Genomic DNA, 22,089 nt, shown 5'->3' with positions numbered 1-22,089 from the left:
CTTTTCAGATGCAAGGCACACCTCCATTAACAAAAATGTTGTATGGCACAGCAACCTCCATGAAGCAAGCAGTGTGGGCATGGAGAGGTCTCATATGGCCAAAAGAAGAGCTAGGGAAACATTGAAAGCCCCACCAGTCTCTCTTCCAAATATTAAAACAAAGAGAGAGAGGAGGCAGAGGCACACATGAACCCATCAAAGTGGAAGAGATCCCTTTATATACAAAGTGCAGGAGAGGGGAAAAGTTGGTGTGGTGGTGTGGGCAGCTGGATCAGTTACCTACCTTATGGATGCCAGAGCTCCTCCACTGCTGTTGCTCCCAAAACTCAGAGTGAGTCACATCCAGTGCTCAGTGCACACTCTTCCCATCTTAGCCTAGAGATAAGACAGAGGCTGGAAGGACTCAGAGAAGGAAGCTCAGGAAGGAGAAGAGGAGCTATGTGCAATGTTTGTGTGATGCTGTGCTGGGCACACTGTACGATGAATTTTCAAAACTTTGTGAGCAAAACGTAACCTATACTCGTATATTCCAGATTTTATAAAAGGTGAAAAGTATAAGTGTATGTTCACTTTCGCGTGCACACGTGTTTCAAAAAGAGGCAATCTAGGGACATTTTTTTGGGCAGGGCAAACAATTATGCACACAAGTTGCTATTTTAAAAGACACGTGTACATTTTCCAACTTACGTATTTTTACGCTTGCTGATTATCTGGTCTAAGTGGTATTAAACAGATTTATTGTGTGGTACTGACAGGGTGGAGGTCTGGGTAGACTGTGAGGAGTTTAGGCTGAAGAAACAGGAGGGTCTCAATGATTTGGAGGAGGACTGGGCAAACTGGTGGACTAATTGGTAAACTGGTTAATTTCATCAAGGCACGCATGTTTTAAAATTGGCCATCCTATGAGTGTAAAGCGGGAGCAAGTCTTAGTTTACTTTCACACACAAAATATATGTACATAAATATTTAAAATAGGAGGGTAAAGTTCGTATTTTCAATCCACCGATACGTGAGGTTTCAATGCATTGCATGTTTTTGCGCATATGCTGCATGACAGAATTACACAATTTATAAAATGCTCACATATCATCTGAAACATAGAAATGGCGGCAGAAAAGGACCAAATGAGCCACACAGTCTGCCCAGCAAGCTTATGCCAGTATCTATTGCACTGTGCAGGTTACTCTTGTGCTTATCAGTTTCCCAGACCATAAAAAAAAAGTCAGGGCACTCGGATCCCGTTTAAACCCAATTTCCATTAACCCTTCCCGTGGAAGCAGAGAACAACGATGGAGCTGCATCAAAACTATCAGGCTTAGTGATTAAGGATAATAAAAGCCACATCAGCAAGTTACCCCCATGTTTATTTGTTCCCCAAACCGTAAAAGTCAGGGCCTTCATTGGTTGCTGTCTGAATCCAATTCCCTTTTTCCCCACTGCCACTGAAGCACAGAGCAATGATGGAGTTGCATTAACAGTATCAAGGCTTACTTGTTAAGGGTAGCAACTGCCACACCAGAAAGTTACCCTTAGTTACCCCCATGCACTCTTATTTATTTTATTTCCATTCTCTAGCCTTTAGGGGTCCCCTGCGCATATTATAAAATGCTTCAGTAAATATGTGCACGGCTATATACACACATATATGCCACCATGTGCAATGGTTTGAAAGTTATTCTTCCTGTGCACTGCACAACGTGGGACCCATCTGTGCCCTGAATACTGCCCATTAATTCCCACACTTCAGGGCTCATGCTGTAGCTAGGAAGGAGAGGCATGTTTGATTACACATGTCCTCAGGAAGGAGCTCCTATCAATTTAGGAGCCATTGCTACTGACTTTTGCAGCTGTGAGGTGCTGAGAGCAAAGCCCGGATGCTGGCCTGGAGCATCAGGCAGTGGTGACTTTTCCGTGGGACACCTGATCAGGTATAATGGCACACTGGTTGCAGGGGATTTGTTTTCCATCTGTTATGATGAGCAATTCAAGTCAGCTGGGCACTTTTGGCTCTCAATAAGTGTATATGGTGCTTCCTGGTATTGCTATGTCCAGAAAAAAGAACCTTGGTACATAAGCAAGCAAAAAGAAAATCAAATATGTATGTGTGTGTGTATATGTATGTGTGTGTGTATGTATGTGAATATGTGTATGTATGTGTGTATGTGTACTGGATCAAGGACAAATTGATCAAATATTCAGCAGCAATACATAAATGATTGATAATGTGTGGATTAGGCAACGGACTGCTCACCTAAATGAAATGTAAGGACTGTTCAGTGTTGAAGAATCTATCAACAATGTAGCTAGGTTAAATTCCACAATCTTGATCAAAAAGCTCTGCTGGCAGGAACTATCTGATAAAAAGTTCATGTCTCTCCATCCATCTCCAACAAACCTTGCTCCAAAGTGGAACGCTTATCTTCAAAATTCAAAGCAGCGTGGCGATAGTAGCTTCCTAACAGAACATGCAGATAATGAGCTAACTGATCTTGCAGAAGGCTCTTTACTGCTGCTAACACCCACTCAGTGTCAGCAGCAGCAGAGTAGCCAGGGATGCTGTATAGTACTCATATTTCCTACTAGGAGGGTGGCTGATTTCACTTTCCTGAAGCTGCTACAATGAAAGGATACTTTCAAAAGCTCCAGAGAGCATTCTTCAAGATAAGATACTTCACACCATATTTGAATCTAAAACATTGCATTTTATGCTGTATTAACAGGCAGGTATCGTTAATCTCTTCCAGGCTCTCTGTGAGAGAATGGGTTGGTTTTAGTCAGGGGAAGGTAATATTTGTGGGATATATTGTTAATTATTATGATTTATTGTATTTTGTGCTTGATTGTACATAGTATATTTTTGTATTGTGTTGTAAACCACTTTGAGACTTACTATGGAAAAATGTGGGGTAGAAATAGAACTTATCATTCCATTAGGGATACTTACAATTGGATTATCTTCCACAGCTCTACAGACCTACTGTACACATTTTACCATTCAGGTTGGGCCAGTGCTAGACACAAAAGGGCCTATGGCAGAAACTAGACTGGCTTTAATCCCCAGACTTCCTTTAGGTATGTGGACAGCAAGCATTCCTTATTACCTTTACAAAATGTGGCACTGCAGCTGATAATAAAAAAAACTAGTGACTTGCACATTAGGGTGGCTGCCCATAGGTACGCGCCTACTCTAACTTTCGGGCCAAGCCAGTTCCAAGTACCCTGAAGCTCTGCCTCTGTGATACCACTCAGCCCTCCCCCCGAAAACGGGCTCTGCAGTCAGGAGAAGGATGCAGGACTCTATACCGCGGAAGTCCTATATACTGCGGAAGTCCTATATATATCAGACTGCATTAATTGAAAATGGCTAATCAAACTCAAATAATTGAAAACATTTACAGCATAAAAAAAATGCTTTGAAAGTGAATTTCCATGTCAATAGAAACAGTTAACTAAAAACTAAATCTGCATTAGTTTCTCAATGCAATTTAAGGTCGATATTCAAAAGCATTTATGTGGATAATTTCTGAGTTACCCCAAAAAAATAAAAGAAAAGGGTCAATTTTACTCTCTGGCATCATATAATGTGCCAACAGGCCATATGAAAAAATGTTTCAAAATATACCAGTGTATTAATAAATTCCTGTGAATATTGTGTGTCAATCTTACATGCAGAGTCCACCCAATTACTTGCCCTGGAGATGGTCACCAAAACAACTTATCAATAGTCCAAATGAAAAGAAAAATCCTCACAATGGTAAACTTATCCTACCAATGTCTTACAATGTCCATGCCAAGGAACTTAATGTGGCTTAGCTTGCATGTAACTTGTGAGGTTGATAAGTTAGAAATCCAAATGATCTTCAAGCCTCTCCAATGGCCTCATATATGCAAGGCAAAAGTAGATATAAGGTGACCCTCCACACCAGGTAATCGCCCAGCATGGCCACTATATCGAGGGAACAAACCATCTGCATCAGGGGCTGGTGGAGGAATCGTGGTTTCTCAAAAGTTTCAAATATGGCCATATCTGAAACGATGTCATGTTACACATTTCTGAACTGGGGTTTCACTTCTTTTGAAATTACAGTGTAACTTCTAAGCTACACAGATAAATGCAGGGTTTTGAATAATGCTGCCACTTACCCAGATAAAATGTATCCGGATAAGTGGGAACATAGTAACAATGGCAGAAAAAGACCCAATAGTTCATCCAATCTGCCCAGCAAGTTTCTTATGGTAGTAACAGCCGCTCTGTGCAGGTTACCCTCATGCTTTATGTTAAGGGTCCCAATATTTACAATCAAAACCAAGCAACTATCAAACCCATAACAAAAGTACTGCCAGCAACATTTTTACGGGGTGAGCAGCCTTCTTGATAATTCAGACAATGCTGCTTGAACGTGCTTTGCTTATGGACTTGGCTGTAGAAGCAGTCCTGTGCTTTTTCCCTAATGTCTGCATATCAGTAACTCGGACCGTAAAAGTCGGGGCCCAGCATTGGCTGTCTTCTGAATCCAATTCCCCTTTCCCCCCGCCATCAAAGCAGAGAGCAATGTTGCAGATGTGTCACAAGCAGCAAGGCTACTTGGTGATGGGCAGTAATCCCCATGCCTTCTGTTAAGTGTAGTAACTCCTGCTCCGTGCTGGTTACCACCATGCACCCTTTTCTTCATTTCTAACCTTTAGTCTCTAGAGATCCACAGTGTTTATTCCATGCCCTTTTGAATTTGAAAACAATGAGTGAATTCAAAGGCTAAAGGGGTTGGGGCTGTTCAGCTTGGAGAAGAGATGGTTGAGGGATATGATAGAGGTTTAAAAAATCATGATTGGAATGGAACAGGTAAATATAAATCTGTTATTTACTCTTTCAAAAAGTAAAAAATAAAATAAGGAGAACTCCATGAAGTTAGTAAGAAGCACATTCCAAACAAATAAGAGAAAATTATTTTTCACTCAATGTACAATTAAGCTCTGGAATTCTGAAGGATACGCATCTCAGACAAAAAGCATGGGGGAGAGGGCCAGATCTATTATGCCTCACACAATTCCAAGGGGAGGGTTTGCATTCTCATACATCATTCTCTGCAGATTAATAAAAGTTGTCAAAGACCGTGAAAGGAGATTTATTATTCTTCAGGGTTCACTGTAAGAACAAACTTTGTCCCTAATTAAAGTTTATGGCTCTAATAGGGATCAAAATTCCTTTTATCACTGCCTCATGAAACTGATCATGGACATGGTCTCTAATCCCATTATAGCAGTGGGAGATTGGAACACCTGCTTGGATCCCCATCTGGATAGATCTGGGCAGAATAGAGGGGCTATGGAATATAACAAGGGGCTAAAGTCACCAGTTTGTGGGCTGGATCTTTTTGATGTGTGGCATACACTATATCCTAGTGGCAGGATATTTACATTCTTCTCAACTGTCCACAATTTCCATAGCTAATTGGATTTTCTTCCTATGCTCTGCTAACTTGTTCGGCAAATGTGATCTCTTGCCATTTCTTGGATCACTGCCCTATAGGATTATCCATAAATATCTCCCAGACACTGAGATAGACACGCACCTGGAGGCTTAACTTGTCGGTCCTGGTCAGAGAAGACTTTGCGGAGATGATCTACTAGGTCATTATGATTTTTTCAAGGATCACTTCTCTGAGCCCTACAATTCAGTGGTGCTGTGGGAGACATTGAAAACAGTAACAAGGGGATCATATAATTAACTATACTAGCCGTCTTAAAACTTGCCTGTTTGCTCAAAGAAAGATCCTTGGAACAGAAAATAAAGAACTGGAAAAAAAGCACAAGGGTACCTGTTCTAAACAGATTCAGAAACAATTACAGAAATGTAGAAGGGATTTTGAGATGTTGCAGCTAGATCAGATTGAAAAATCCATCTGGTTTTCCCAACAGAGATTGGGAACAAAGCGGGCAAATTATTAGCTAGTATGTTGCAGAGAAAAAACAGAGGTAACGATCTCTGGCATTAGGACTAGAGAAGGCAAGATTTATCTTATTTCACAAGATATCAATGACATCTTCTGTTCATTTTACTATGATCTTTATTCGGGGGAGCATGCATGTTCCAGAGTTTCTGATGTGCAGAATGAGAAGCTGAGGGCCCCAATCTCACTTGCTGAGCTACAAAAAGACAGTAACTCTATCAAGGTATTATACACCTTAACCTATTGCCAGGATATTAAGAAATGGGTCTCTTTCTGAACCCTTTTGTATATTTCAAGGTACTAGACAAGAATGTCCCTTATCCCTACTTTGTTTGTCTTGTCATAGAAGTGTTGGCACAAGTTGACAACATTAGGACCGGATTTTAAAAACGTTACGTGCGCCGGGCCTATTTTAAGTCCCGTGTAAGTCCCGAGGCTTTACAAAAGGGGCGGTCCGGGGGCGGGGACAGGGCCAGAGGCCTCCGACAGAGCGGCCATTGCCGCTGTGTCAGAGGATCATGTGCTGGCAGGTGCAAAAAGTAGGATAAACATTTTGGGGGGGTGGGAAGGTTAGGTTGGGGGAAGGGAAGTTCCCTTCCAGGCCGCTCTGATTTCGAAGTGGCCTGGGAGGGAACGGAGGAAGGCAGTGCACCCCCTTGCTCGCACCGACCCCGGATTTTCTAACATGTACTTGCCTCTGCGCGCATGTTATAAAATCGGGCCTACATGTGCAAGCGCCAGGTAGCGCGCACATGTAGGCCCCGCGCGCTTCTTTTAAAATCTACCCCTTAGTGCGAACACCATGAGTTTCCAATTTAATGGGATTTCCCCCAAGATCTCCTGATACATTGAAGACATCTTGCTATTTCTTCTGAATCTGAAAAGATCTGCCCCAGGCTATTACAGGTTTTACATGCATACAAGTAAAGTGTCTGGCTATAAGAGAAATTAGCAGAAGTCAAAACTGTTTTGTATTGTGAACGGTACAATAACCATATCCCTGCTTGCATGTCTCACTTTAAACAAGAATAAGAGGGCTTCAAATATTTATGGATCTTTCTGTCTAAAGACTGGGCGGATCTTTACAAGAGCAATTATATTCTGGTTCTTAATGGCATCCTAGAGGAGATGAAGAGGTGGAATGATCTATATTTGTCCTGGGCGGGCAGGATCGGGGTTTTGAAAATGAACATTCTCCCTCAACTTATTTATCTATTTCAGCATCTTCCTGTTTCACCCTCTATGAAGGTCTTTGCTAAGCTCAATGAACATTCTCCCTCAACTTATTTATCTATTTCAGCATCTTCCTGTTTCACCCTCTATGAAGGTCTTTGCTAAGCTCAATGGACCCATTTCTCGATTTATCTGGCATAGGCTGAAGTTAAAGTTGAGCACCTTCTGGAGGACTAAGTTGGGGGTAGGTAGGGCACTTCCTAACTTACTTGGATATTATTGGGCTTCCAGGCTGGCTTGTTTGAAAGCCTGGTTAAACAGAAACTATACACTACCCGGGTTCTATCTGGAGGCAGGCATGGCTGGGGGACGGACTTGCCACTTTTGTTGTTTCTGCCTTCGGACTCGGCCCAGGTGCGAAGACCACCTAGGTCCTGTCCCACCATTGCACATATGGTTAAGACTTTGCAATCATTAACTAAGCCATGGGCATCTCTGAGGGTCTTTTTTTTTTTTTACCACTTACAGTGCTTAAGAATAACCCTAGCATAGCTATAGCTATTTTTCATCTACTCAGAGGTTGGTGGGATGCTGGGCTCCAATTCCTAGGGCAGCTTTGGGATGAAATGGAATGGCTTTCTTTTGAAGTCATTGGGGTTTAGTTTCCAGGAGAAGTCTCGAGAACTTTATAATAAAATCCATGCCAAATTTACCAAAGTGGAGAGGACTTCCAAGATTTGGAGAAAGCCTTTGCGGGTGAAGAAGATGTTGATCTTAGCCATGGAAAGTTGTGAAGTAATTTCTCCACTGTATAGGGCTATTATACTGATGAAAGAGGAGCACGAGCTCCTGACTTCTCTTACGATATGTGGAATAAGGATCTTGGATTGAATCTTAATATTGAAGATTGGAAAAGAATTCTGAAAACTATGTACAAAATCTCCATTTGTAGTAGACACGTGGAACCTATCTATAAACTTATAAGATATTTATAAATCCTGCTTACATTTCAAAAAGTTCTCATCATTGTCTTCTAAACTTTGTTAGTGCAGATTCAGGGAGGAGGGCTCCTATATTCATGTTTAGTAGATATGTGCCATTATTAAGGACTTTTGAGAAAAGATTGAGCTCAAGATTGGTGAAATTCTGACTATTAGGGTGAAACTTTGTCTGGAGATATATCTGTTGGGGTTGAGGATGGATGCCTCTCAATGACTATCAATGTAAACTCCGTGGTCATCTTATTCATGCAGCCTATTTCACTTTTGCAACACACTGGAAGTCTACCCCTTTGTTGTCACATTGGTACAAACAAGTAAACAAAATATCTCTAATTGAGAAGTTAGCTGCATTCTTATGCAAAGTGAAAGTTATCTATGACAAAATCTTGAGTAAATACTGGGAATATGTAAATAGATAATCTCTGTTGCTTATGTCGAGGAGCTTTGTAGGCAAACTGTGAAGAATAGCCTGTTTTAGTTGGGAGCTATATTCGTACATATTTATTGATTACGCATGAAATACAAAACTGTGGAGTTAATTTTCTTTCAGTATATATATGCTGGAAAACAATTTTTTTAATTCACCATAATGGTACTGGTACTGCTTATAGTGGCATGTGCTATATCTGCTTGTTTTGATAAATAAAGAATGAAAAAAAAAAGGTTAACTGTGCAGTGTATGCTGCAGAACAGATTCCTCGTGATTGTGAGAAAAGAGATTTTAAAGAACGAAGTGATATTGACTTTATCATGGTGTAGAGAAAGTAGTAATGATGAAGACATAAATCAGCAACTTACTGATCTTTAAGATCTGTAAACTGTTTTTCAAGATTAGACATTTCATCTAAGCACTCCATACGTCTTCTCTCACAGTCCTCATCATCCATTTCTGTTGAAGAAGAAATGATTAAAGTCAGTAGAATATCACACCCTGACCTCAAAAGCGACTGTTATTCTCTAAAAGTTGCAAACATGACACTTGTACATACATACATTACACAGAAAGAAAGAGAAAAAGATAAAAGGATGGAAGAATAGATAGGGATATTTTAAAGTTTGAGTCATGTGAACTATTGATTCCTGGCTTTCTCATGCCACTTTCTGTAATTCCCTGGCTCGTTTGCTTAAATCTCATGCTACTTACCTGATAAAGAATTTACCCTACCTACTGGTAACTGGTCCCAAAGAATTAAAAATCATAATTAAATATAGTTGTATATTTCCTATTTTGAAAGGGACTAGACAGTGAAGACTCTTGTCTGCACTTTTATTTAATTTGGCTTTAGAAGCATTGGCCCAGAAGATGAGAGAATCAGTGGGTATCTTTGGTTTTCAGTTGGGCTCTGCAGTGAAGAAAATTGCTCTTTATGCTGATGGCATACTGTAATTTATTTCATAGCCAAAGAAATCTGTACCAGTAATGCTACAGACTTTGCAGAGTAGATTTATCTCTCAGGTTATAAAATTAATTATTCAAAATAATCTAAGGTTTCGGTACTGGGGTCCAGCACACAAATCTATGGAACAAAATGCCCCCTAGCCTACGCCAAGAATTATGCCCCAGGAAATTTAAACAAAACCTCAAGACCTGGCTTTTCAAACAGGCATACTCTTGATTTCCTCGCACCTCTCCACACTCCTAGCAATCACCACAGACATCAGACATCCTGGCACTTTCTCCCCTGCACAAAGTAACTTCCTTGGTAACACCCTCTCTAATATGTTCACCCTTTCTCTCTGTCAAAGCATTGCCTTTCACTTATTGTTGATCTGTATTTATGCTCTTCATGCAATTACTGTTAAGTCATTAAGTATTATTCAGTTCTTGTTAGCTCTTGAATCCATCCATAATGCCTGTTACAAGTTGTTAATTGTCACATGTTTTTGGGTTTTTTTTGTAAAGCCAGTTTCTGCATTATGTTATACTGTAAACCGAGGTGATGTTCTAAATGTGCCGCAGTATATAAAAAAACCCCAAATAAATAAATAAATTCCCCGTGGCTTGAGAAACCTTTCAATTCCTCCTTATAGTTTGACATAACTTGGACTTCAAGTGTCCACTAATATTGCTGACCTATATACTCTTAATGGAGAAATTACTTATCTGATAATTTTGTTTTCCTTAGTCTAGAGCAGGGATCAGGAACCTTTTTGGCTGAGAGAGCCATAAACGCCACATATTTTAAAATGTAATTCCATGAGAGCCATACAATATGTTTAAAACTAAATACAAGTAAATGTGTGCATTTTATGTAAGATCACACTTTTAAAGTACAATAAGTCTCTGAAAATATTACACCAGGCCTTAAGACACCAATACATCTCCTATTAGGAAAACAGACCAAGTCAGGCTGCTATAGAGTCCTACACAGAAACTACACGCCAGCAGAAAACCTCACCTGAATCACGTGCTGTCCCTCACCTAACATAGAATAAAGAGACCAAAACGCATAACAAGAAGCATGCAGAAAAAACTGAATTGGAAACTGCAACAAGCCAGAGTCTCTGTATGCAGTGTAACAAAGGAAAAAAGAAACATCACCCATCCTTATAAAACAAATCAAGAAATATAAAATCATCAGCAGTAAAACTGTACTAACAAAAAGAACATATTTCGAAACAGCTGATGAGTGGAATATCCAATAATTAAAAACTCATATAAAACATTTCCAGATACCAACAAAATATTTCAAAATAGCAGACACAAAGACCCAGTAATGAAAAATAAGGATACAAAAATTTTTTTGCTCTGCATACCTGGGAACGTTTGATATCCAGGTGTCCTGAGATTGTTCTGAATTAGCAGGAGGTGGGGTGGTTTGCTTGGAACTTTCTCCTCTCTCAGTCACATACCAGCGCTCTCTCTCACACTGGCTCTCAATGACACACCTATACACACATGTTCTCAGTACTCACATATACCCATGTTTTTTCTCTCTCACTTATATAGGCTCTTAATTACGCATTTACACACATGCTATCTTTTCACGCTTACACACACACACAGGCTTTCAATCACATAAATACATACTGTCTTTTTCTCTCACACAGACTCTCATTCACATGCTTACAAACATGTCCTCTCTTTCTCTCATTTACACACAGGCTCTCAATCACATACTCACATGCTCCCTCACCTAAATCAGCTCTCAATCACACACAGACACACATGATCTCTCTCTTACTTATACACACAGGCTCTTAATCATACATACACATGATTTCTCTCACACACAAAGGATCTCAATCATACACACATACTCTTTCACACAAACAGGTTTTCAATCACAAACTTACACATACAGGTTCCCAGTGTTAAACTTACATTCATGCTCTCTCTCTCTCACACATGTACAGGCTCTCAATCATTCACATACATGCAATCTCTCACACACACACACACACACACACACACAGGCCCCCTGCGGCCCGGAAGAGGAAGTGGAGAGTATCGGGTGCGTGCGCGGCAAGAAGAGGCCATGCTAGTGCGCTCGGCATCGGCCCGAAGAAAAGAAGACTGCAGCGCGGCTCGGAGGAAAATGAAGAGGTTCAACCGCGGCCGATGGGACTCCGCCTCCGCGAGGGCTGAAAATGAAGAGGTTAGCATTGGGAGGAGGCTGCTGCGAGTTCCCGGGGTGGGGGAGAGAGAGAGTGAATGAGCGAGCAAGCGTGTTTGCTCGCTCATTCACTCTCTCTCTCCCCCACCCCGGGAACTCGCGGCAGCAGCAGCCTCCTCCCAATGCTAACCTCTTCATTTTCAGCCCTCGCGGAGGCGGAGTCCCATCGGCCGCGGTTGAACCTCTTCATTTTCCTCCGAGCCGCGCTGCAGTCTTCTTTTCTTCGGGCCGATGCCGAGCGCACTAGCGTGGCCTCTTCTTGCCGCGCACGCACCCGATACTCTCCACTTCCTCTTCCGGGCCACGGTGGGGGGGCGGGAAGAAGAGAGCACGCCGGTGCCGCTGACTCCAGCTGTCCTGCCGCGTTCCGCCCGGGCTGACAGCATTTTAAGCCCGGGCGGAGGAGGACCGGGGAGCAGCTGGGTCAGCGGGAAAGTGTGGCGACTGTCTACGAGCCAGATGCAGCCCTCAAAAGAGCCATATCTGGCTCGCGAGCCATGGGTTCCCGACCCCTGGTCTAGACAAATGGACTCAAGACCAATGGGTTATGCTCCCCTGCCAGTGGATGGAGACTGAGTCAGATTACAAAGCTGACATCACCCTACATATACTACTGCAGTGACCTCAGCCCTCCAGTATTCGCTTCAAAAGCCATTGTGGACATACTAGCAAAAAAAAACTTGATTAAAATATGATTAACAAACGGATAACAGTAACTGTACTCAACCAAACACTGAACCCCAGTAAGAATATACCCTGATCTAGGGACTGGATGAAGGCTTACCCGTAATGTCTTGGATTCAATATCCACTCCACAGGTGACTCCTTAGCACCATTCTTGGACAGCCAAGGGCTCAGGATGAATTGCTACCAAACTCAATTCACCATGTGAATTCCTTTAAATGTAAACTCCTTATCATATACCATATTATTCATAATATTATGTTACCGAATATTAATGGCACCACCTATGTAAATTATGATCCACATTTTTCTTTGATATAGGTGCCCTATTGTAAACCGTTATGATGGTAAATAACTTAATGACGGTATATAAAAACTCTTAAATAAAATAAATAAAAAATAATGAGTCCATCTGCCTACACCAATGAAAACTAAATGATCAGGTATGTAATTTTTCCATTTCCTAGCGTGTAGCTAGATGGACTCAGGACCAATGGGATGTACAAAATCTACTCCCAATCAGGGTGGGAGGCTGCCCGTGGTGCGGTTAACTCCGCCCTTGCAAGGACTGTCTTCTCGGGCCTGTTCGTCCAGGCAATAGAACCTGGAGAAGGAGTGCAAGGAGGATCACGTCACCGCTCAGCAGATATCGGCAGAAGACAACAGTTTAACTTCTGCCCATGAGGCCGTCTGAGCCCTGGTAGAATCAGCTTTAACCTGAGAAAGTAATGGCTTTCCTGCCTCCAGATAGGCTCTCGTGATCACCTCCTTAATCCAGCAAGCTAGGTTAGCCCATGAGGCTGGTTTGTCCTGTTTCCTTCCACTGTGAAAGACAAACAGGTGGTCCGTCTTTTGGACTGGTTCTGAGACTTCCAGATACTGCTCTAAAAGCCTCTTGACATCCAAATGACAAAGGAGGCGATATTCCTCCACGTTCTTGAGTTTATCTGGGGATGGCAATGAAATGGACAGATTCAAATGAAACTCCGAGACTACCTTAGGCAAGAAGGATGGAATGGTATGAAACTGAAATGCTCCTGTAGTCATCTGGAGGAATGGTTCCCAACACCATATAACCGAAACTCTAGCAGACTTACATTGGTTACCTATTGAATACAGGATAAAATACAAGGCCTTATGCACCATACACAAACTAATATATGATAAAGAAGCAGACTGGCTAAACACAGCCTTACGAGTACAGTTTCCACAAAAAAACCTCCACTCAGCAAACAAAGCACTGCTAACAATCCCTTCAGTAAAGTCAGCAAAATAACTCAAGTAAGAGAAAGGGCTTTATCATTGGCTGGGCCCATACTATGGAACACAATGCCCCCGCAATCAGATTACAGAATGATCTCAAAACTTTTAAGAAAAATTTAAAAACATAGCTCTTTAAAAAAGCCTTCACTAAAGAGTGTGGAGAGTAGAGAATAAAAGTACAGGGTAATGCAGATGAGAATGAATTTACTCAATCCTACATTTAAGAAGTAATATCTCAAAGAGATAGTAACTCAATAACATACCTGGACTTGACCAACATTACTCAAATAATGATTTTATTTATGAAATTGTAACTGAACTTTATTGGCACCTGTTAGAATGTACGATATCCTACATTTACTTACCTTAGTCTATGTGCCTATTTGTAAACCATTGCGATGGTATATAACTTAGCGACGGTATAGATAAGTTTTTAAATAAATAAAATAAATAAGTAAATAAACACAACAATGACTGCAATTCAGAGATGCGATGCACTGAGCATATAGCCACCAGGAACACAGTTTAAGGTTAATAAACACAAGGAAAGACTGTGCAGCAGCTGAAAAGGAGGACCTGCCAAGAATTCCAATACTAGATTAAGATTCCACAAGGGAATTGGCAACTGTAGGGGAGGTCAAAGGTGTTTCACTCCCTTCAGAAAATGGATCACGTGCAGGTGAGCCGATAGGGAGGCTCCGCTCACCTCACCCCTGAAACAGGAGAGAGCTGCTATCTGTACCTTTAAGGAGCTAAGGGACAAACCTTTATTCAAACCGTCCTGCAAAAATTCCAGAATAAGTGGGATTCTGACTGCCCGAAGTGGGACACCACGTTCCTTGCACCAGGCCTCAAATACTCTCCAGACCCCAGACCCACACATACGATAGGGATGTGGAGAACTTCTGGACATGAAGTAAGGTGACAATTACCGCCGCAGAATATCCGCGCTTCATAAGGCGAGCCAGATCAGAGACAGAATCGACTCGGATCCTCCTGAAGGACTGGTCCCTGCTGCAGCAGGTCCCAGTGCAGTGGGGGACACATGGGATTCTCCACCAGGAGTCTCTGCATACCACGGATCCTGGACCAATCTGGAGCTATTAGTAGAACTACACCCCTGTGGTGTTCAATTGTGTGAATGACCCTGCCCAGCAGGAGCCATGGAGGGAAGGCATACAGTAACTTCTTCCAGCCTGAGCTGAAAAAGGGCGTTTATTCCCAGGGAACACTGATCTCTTCTGCAACTGAAGAATTGGGGAACCTTCTCGTTGTGAGATGCGGCCAGCAGGTCGATGGATGGGAGGATCCAGCGAACTATTATCAGTTGAAAGGTTTTATCCGACAACACCCACTCTCCTGGATTCAGACTCTCCCTGCTTAGAAAGTCTGCTCTGATATCTTTTCCTGCAATGTGGGAGGCTGATATCATCTGTAGATGCTTTTCCATCCACTCCATAAGTAGGTCTATCTCCTGCAATACTTGCTGGCTCTCTGTTCCTCCCTGGTGGTTGATGTAGGCTACCGTCATTGCGTTGTCTGACATTACGTGGACTGCTTGACCCTGGAGTCTGTGGCTGAATTGTAAGTACACCAGCCTTACTGCCTGGACTTCCAGGAAACTGATGTTCCAGAGGGCCTCTTCTTCTGTCCAATGGCCCTGGGCTGTGAGTTCCTGACAGTGAGCTCCCCAGCCCCAGAGATTCACGTCTGTTGTGAGAACCAACCAGTTTGGTGAGGACAGGAACACACCCCTATTTAGATGAGCCTCCTGCAACCACCACTTGAGGTGAAAGCAGACTCCCATTGGTAAGTGGAGCCAAATCGAATAGTCTTGAGACTGTGGGTACCAACATGACAGGAGCGAGCATTGAAGGGGGCGTGTGTGTGTGCTCTCACTCACAGCACTACTTCCAAGATTACCACCCTCAAGCCAAGAACTTGGAGATAGCTCCATACCGGTGGGGCTTATTGTGGTCATGAACCAACTCACCTAGGACATCAACTTCCATATCCATGTGGGCGGGAGGAAGACCTTGCCATGCCTGGTATCGAACCGGAAGGCTTGAGACTGCCTTTGTCCAGGTTTAACACCCAACTGAGTTCCTGAAGCAAGGAGGTCACCCTGTTGGTCATCCAGACGCTCTCTTCTACGGACCTGGCCCGGATCAACCAGTTGTCCATTTACGGATGTACCAGGATTCCTTCTCTTCTCAATGCTGCCACCACGACCACCATAATCTTGGAAAATGTTCTGGGGGTAGTGGCTAGACCAAAGGGCAGTGCTTGGAATTGATAATGGCGACCCAATATTGCAAAGCGTAGGAAGCGTTGGTGTTCTTGACAGACTGGAATATGTAGGTAGGCCTCGGATAGGTCCAGGGAAGTTAGGGACTTTCCCGATTGTTACATTAGCCACCCTCCAGTTTTCAGGTACAATGGACGATTTTAATGATAAGATTCCAAATTTTTACTAATAGGTCTGAAATTTCATTTTTTAGTTCCTTCAGAACTCTGGTGTGTATACCATCCGGTCCAGGTGATTTACTACTCTTCAGTTTGTCAATCAGGTCTACCACATCTTCTAGGTTTACCGTGATTTGGTTCAGTCCATCTGAATCATTACCCATGAAAACTTTCTCCGATACGGGTATCTCCCCAACATCCTCTTCAGTAAATATGAAGCAAAGAAATCATTTAATCTTTCCACAATGGCCTTATCTTCTCTAATTGCCCCTTTAACCCCTCTATCATCTAGTGGTCCAACTGACTCCCTCTCAGGCTTTCTGCTTCGGATATATTTTTTAAAGTTTTTACTGTGAGTTTTTGCCTCTATGGCCAACTTCTTTTCAAATTCTCTCTTAAATGTAAGACATTGATAAGACAGGTTAACTTGCCAATACTTATGCATTATCCTATTTTCTTCTGTTGGATCCTTCTTCCAATTTTTAAATGAAGATCTTTTTATTAAAATAGCTTCTTTCACCTCCCCTTTTAACCATGCCGGAGATCATTTTGCCTTCTTTCCACCTTTCTTAATGTGTGGAATACATCTGGACTGTGCTTCTAGGATGGTTTTGGTTTTTTTTTTAACAATGACCACGCCTCTTGCACATTTTTTTTACCTTTGAAGCTGCTCCTTTCAGTTTTTTCTAACTATTTTTCTCATTTTATCAAAAGTTCCCCTTTTGAAAGTTTAGCACGAGAGCCGTGGATTTGCTTACTGTCCCCCTTCCAGTCATTAATTCAAATTTGATATTATGATCACTATTGCCATGTGCCCCGCCACATAGGCTCTCTCACAGGCACACACATAAGCAGGCTCTCAATCTCTCTTGGTCTCTCACAGGTACACACACATGCGACTCTCCTGGTCTGCTGGGCTTTTTTCTTCTTTGGCCACGAGCGGGATGGACTCTGCTCATCGCCTCTCCGGACTTTTTTCTTAGGCCTTGAGCAGGTGGGCTCTGCTTGCGCCGCCACCAGGCCTTTTTTCTTCTTCTTCAGTCGAGAGCACGATGGGATCCGCTCACGGCCCTGTCGGTTTGTGGGGTGGAGGGCAGTGGAGTCATGTTTAACCAAATGTCGTCTCCTACTGCCGCTGGGCTGGTCTTGTGATAAGAGCTGTGAAACTGGCCCCACAGCAGGAGATGACATTTGGTTAAACGCAACTCCTGCCTACGGGGGAAGGGGGGCTAGGATAGGAGCTATGTCACTATTGATCGGATTGGGCAGGGGTTTGGTTTACCCCCGCCCGATCTGATGTTTAAAGTTGGGGTGGCACTTGCCACCCATAGTGACACCTATGGGTTGGGGATTCACTGAATCCCCTGAAGGCCCTACCACACGCCACTGCAAGCAAAGTAGCAACACTACCATGGAGAAAGAAGGGGGGGGGAGAATATGGCAACACAGTATGGATCTTTCTGCAGCACAGTGATTGAGAAGCTCTGATCTAAAGGGAGTGATTTAGCCTCTTTGAATCTATGTGAATAATACTGGATGTTTACATTGAATGCAGTGACTACATATGGAGTGAATGATGCAATTGGGTGGAGTTCTGTTATTTAAAAATGCACTGCAACATTTTGTTTCATTTTGCTTTTTATGTGTATGAGGCTTGCTTCTACCAGTTGAGTTTTTTGCAGCCATGGCAGCAGTAGAATAAGGTACTGAAGGTGTGCTCCAGCCATTTATGGTGGGGTTTAAGAGTTTTGGGCAAGTTCCCATACAAAAAGTCCATAAAACATCATTAATGAGGTAGATCAGGAAAGTCAATGCTATCTCTGGGAGTAACAAGAAACAGATCTAATATTGGGATCTGCTGAAGACAGGATGCCGGGCTCAATGAACCTTGGTGTGACCCAGCATGGCATTTCTTATGTTTTTTTGTTAGAGGAGACACTTAGGTAATTAATAGACACTTTTGGGACACCTTACATGTTGGATTTTCTTTTTTATGACTATGAGCATTTGAAGTCTTGTGTCACCTGAAAAGGATAAGAAAACCCACTTAGGGGAAGATTTGTCATCTGTATCCTGTTTCTCTGACCTAAGCATTTTAGGTGTAATACGATGAAGCTTTTGAGTTCATTCTTTATGAACAGCTTTTTAGTTATGAATTTTTTTTTTTGGCTTTAACATTAATTTTCTATTTCTTTTCTCCATCTATGGGAGACAATAATGGCTCCATAGGTTGCTTCCTGAAGGTTGTGATTCTTATTTTTAGCCATAAGAATATGTGTTTTTAGTGTTTTGTCTTTTTTTTGTTTGTTTGTTTGTTTCTTGCTTCTGTTATGTGGTACATGCCTCATTTCTTAAGTTAAAAAAAGGTTTAAGGAACAAGTCCGCCCATCATAACAACACAATAGATCATGGCAGAAAAAGACCAACTAGTCCTTCTATGCTGCTCAGTTATTTTTATTTTATTTAAAGCTTTTTATATACCGGCATTCGTAGGACACATCATGTCGGTTCACATTGCCATCGGTTCACATATTTCTGTTCACATTGCCAAGGACATATGCCAGCTGCAAGCCACAAAGTGTGATTGCCTGAAGGAGATCCCTCCTTATCCAAGGCAGCTTCATCCATTCTTTTCCAACATCCAGGTTACCTGAGCATGCAACTTTCCCTTTTAAGTTTACACCTAGCAACTCCTCCCCTCCCATTTCCAACTACAAGGTCCCTCAATAATCCAAAACAACCATCAACAGCTATTACGATGAACATCTGGCCTTTCCAGAAGGCTCACCATTGTCATCAACTCATTACACCGATCAGCACGAGAAACGTGTGGTCTATCAGACACTTGATTGTAAGAGTGCCTGCATTTCCACTAGAACTTCTAGTCATCATCATAAAAGCAGTCTGCCAGCGTGAACCATAAGCTGATTAATTCTATCATCCCAGACTCAATGAAATGAACACCTGTTCCCCCACTCAGACTTCTAGTTTTTGTTATTACTATACTTGCAGCCTGCCAGACAGGCCCAACTGCCATGTAATTCTCCTGCTATCTCTTCATTTTCTTGCAATTAAAGATCCTCTACGATTATCCCATGCCTTCTTGGTCCATTACTATTTTAGCCTCCACCACATCTTCATGGAGGGAATTCCAGGCATCCACCCATCCTTTCCATGAAAACATATTTCCTGATGTTGCTCCCAAATTTACCTCTTTGGAGCCTATTTCCCCTGGTTCTAGAATATGCTTTTCATTGTGCATTATACCTTTCAAGAATTTGAATATTTTATCCTCTCTCCCCTGTCTTGCCTCTCCACCCAGTTACTAAAACCTTTTTTTTTATTACCTTCCAAAGTAACTGAATGCATTTATTTATTTTGCATTTCTATTCTGCTTGTCCATGGAAAGCTCAGAGAAGATATTAGCTCTAAATTGTTGCCTAATTCTCAAATTGTAGCTAGCAAACAGAGGAAATTGATTTTAAAGGGAACCTTATTTACAACATTTGTGTTTGAATTCTATTGCGATTTGTAACATGCAAAGCCAGAAAAATACCAGGCACGTGGTCACCTAGCCTGTAGTCTAGTGAGAAAAATATATGTCGGCTGGGCCAAGATGGAAAGAAGTAGTTGCGGTGTTTGCTTCAGGTGAGGTGGGACAGAGGAAATCACAGCAGCTGCTGAGACTAGAGCCAGGGACTGAAAGTCACAGCTGCTGCTGGTGGTGGGGCTAAGACCAGGGAGAGGAAATGGCAGTGGATTCTGCTGACAAGACGCTATTGCTGGACCGCATAGAACAATACCGGAGGGGAAGGGAAGAAGCTGGGAGAGAAACAGCGTTATGGGGAGAATGCCTAGAAGTGGAGGAAGTAATGAGAAAGTTTTCCTGGAGAAGGAGAAATGGGAGGGGTAAGAGTGCTTAGAGAAGAGGGAAAGGTTTAGCTAAGAAAAAGTAAAGTAAAAGAAGCAAAAAAACAAAAACAAACTGTTAAAAGAAAAGAGCAAAAAAGCAAAATAAAAATTACCTTTCCCTGGTTTCTAGAAATTTCTGGCTAGCCCCAAAGCTTTTAAAATATATTTTTCCACCCTTGGTGATACATTTCTTCAATGGCATAAATCATGAAGTGTTAAGACATTCCAAACATAGGAAGCCCTCTTAAACTTGACATTGATTTTTACTTATGAAATAAGAAATCCTTGATATGAGAAAGGAATTTTGTTTAATATACCCTTACAAATATCAAATCTAGAAAATGAGCAAAGCATATGTGGCTCTGCTGAGACCCACACACCTATCTGAACTTGCTGCTCGGGTTAAGTCTTTGGTGTTTAATTGTATTTTAACCTTGTTATCCTATAGCTTGCTTTTTTTTTTTCTTTCTGAGAGTTTCTGCATAATTTGTGTTTGCTTGGCATGAACTATTTTTCTTTCTAGCTATATAGAACTTAAAAATCTTTGCAAGCTTTTATTTAAATTCCTGGGTTTATTAAAAGGAGAAAAAGGGGGCTTGTATCTGTTTATTCCTTCCCTGCCCCTCCCCTATCTACCCCTAAGGTGTCTTCTTCTTAAATAGTTCTTCCAAGAACTTTGGTATATAGGTCTTATATTTTTCACTTAGCCTATCTAACAACCTGTATATTAGTCACGTATCAGTGGAGCAACTGTGGTAATTATGTTCCAAGATCTACCATTTGGAGACTTAAGGGTTGTCCAATTTGCATTCAGCTGTCTGCAATAAAAAATGAACTGACTCATCTAAAAGAGGAATTGTCTAAGTTTCAAAGAACTTCCCCTACCTTGAAGCATCCAGAATCTCTCTCCTAACTCTCACAGAGGATTGAAAATCCCAGGAATAAATGGTTTACAGTGGGCTCTGGAAGAACAAGACTTGTGACCCAGGGACATCCAACTTCCCCAACTGTGCAGCCTGCAGGATATCCATCCCCCACTCCCACAGAGGAGAGGAGCTGGACATCAAGGAATAACTGGATTACAGTGGCCTCTGATAGAAAAAGGCCTATGATGAAGAGACACCCGCTCTCCCTGATACCCTTACATAACGCCTTTTCTACACTGGAAAATGAAAAAGCTCCAGTCATAGAAAATGAAATGATGTCTGAAAGAAAAGTCACCCAACACACCCAGAAACCCTTTAACATTATCAAATATAAAGGAAAGCTTCTTCTACTTGGAGACTCTGTCAAAGGAACTAACCTGGGAAGACATTTGATGGGGATACAACAGTTAAATGTCTTCCAGAATCCTTAGCTAGCAGAACTGCAAACCGGGTTGTCAATGTAATTATATTTCATCATCCATTTGAGGACTAATAGCATTGCTGAAAATAGCAGTATGGAAAGATTTCCAAAATCTAGGGAAGAAGAAGATTAAACACATGGCAAAGACTAATGCCTTTTCTGACGTATTACCAGTTCATGGAAAGGGAAAAGAAAGGCTATGCCATATAGATCATTTCAATACATAGCTCAAAATATGGTGTAAAGAAAGTGGTTTTGGATACACTGGAGGATGAGGCTGTACATGGAGCAGTAAAAGGCTATATGTTAAGGATGGCCTTATATTTGTCTGTAGCAGGAAAGAAAATCTTAGATGAGAAAGTTAGGTCATAGTTTATCAGACATTTAAAACTAGAGAACTGGGTGGCAGGAGGAGCCAATAAAATTGGCGTCACCCCCCAAGTAATACAGAAAGTGGGAGGAGAAAATAAAATCAATCAATCAGCCTGATATTCCACACCTAAGCAAAAGAGCAGAAAAGATGACTATGAAGGGCAGCAAGCTGAAGGGAAAAAAATGGAAAGCTATGACCACAAATTCTCATGGTCTAGGCAAAAGTAACTAGAATACCTGAATGTAATCTGCTTTGAAGTGCCGAAAAGCAGAATATAAAAATCAGATAACTAAAAAATAAATCAA

General features: G+C 41.8%; 1 protein-coding gene across 1 annotated transcript in view; it reads right to left on the bottom strand.

Moving 5' to 3' along the window:
• The window catches only part of BRMS1L (BRMS1 like transcriptional repressor), a 70,133-nt gene that overhangs the window by 39,130 nt on the left and 8,914 nt on the right, over window positions 1-22,089 (bottom strand). The window contains exon 2 of the mRNA XM_029598970.1: window positions 8,921-9,011. Within this exon, the coding sequence (XP_029454830.1) occupies window positions 8,921-9,011 (91 nt within the window). The remainder of the gene's footprint in view (window positions 1-8,920; window positions 9,012-22,089) is intronic.

The sequence above is a fragment of the Rhinatrema bivittatum genome, chromosome 4 (genome assembly GCF_901001135.1).
Source record: "Rhinatrema bivittatum chromosome 4, aRhiBiv1.1, whole genome shotgun sequence".
NCBI lineage: Eukaryota > Metazoa > Chordata > Amphibia > Gymnophiona > Rhinatrematidae > Rhinatrema > Rhinatrema bivittatum.
Note: the sequence above shows the minus strand (reverse complement) of the source record. Positions and strands in the feature narration are given on the sequence as shown.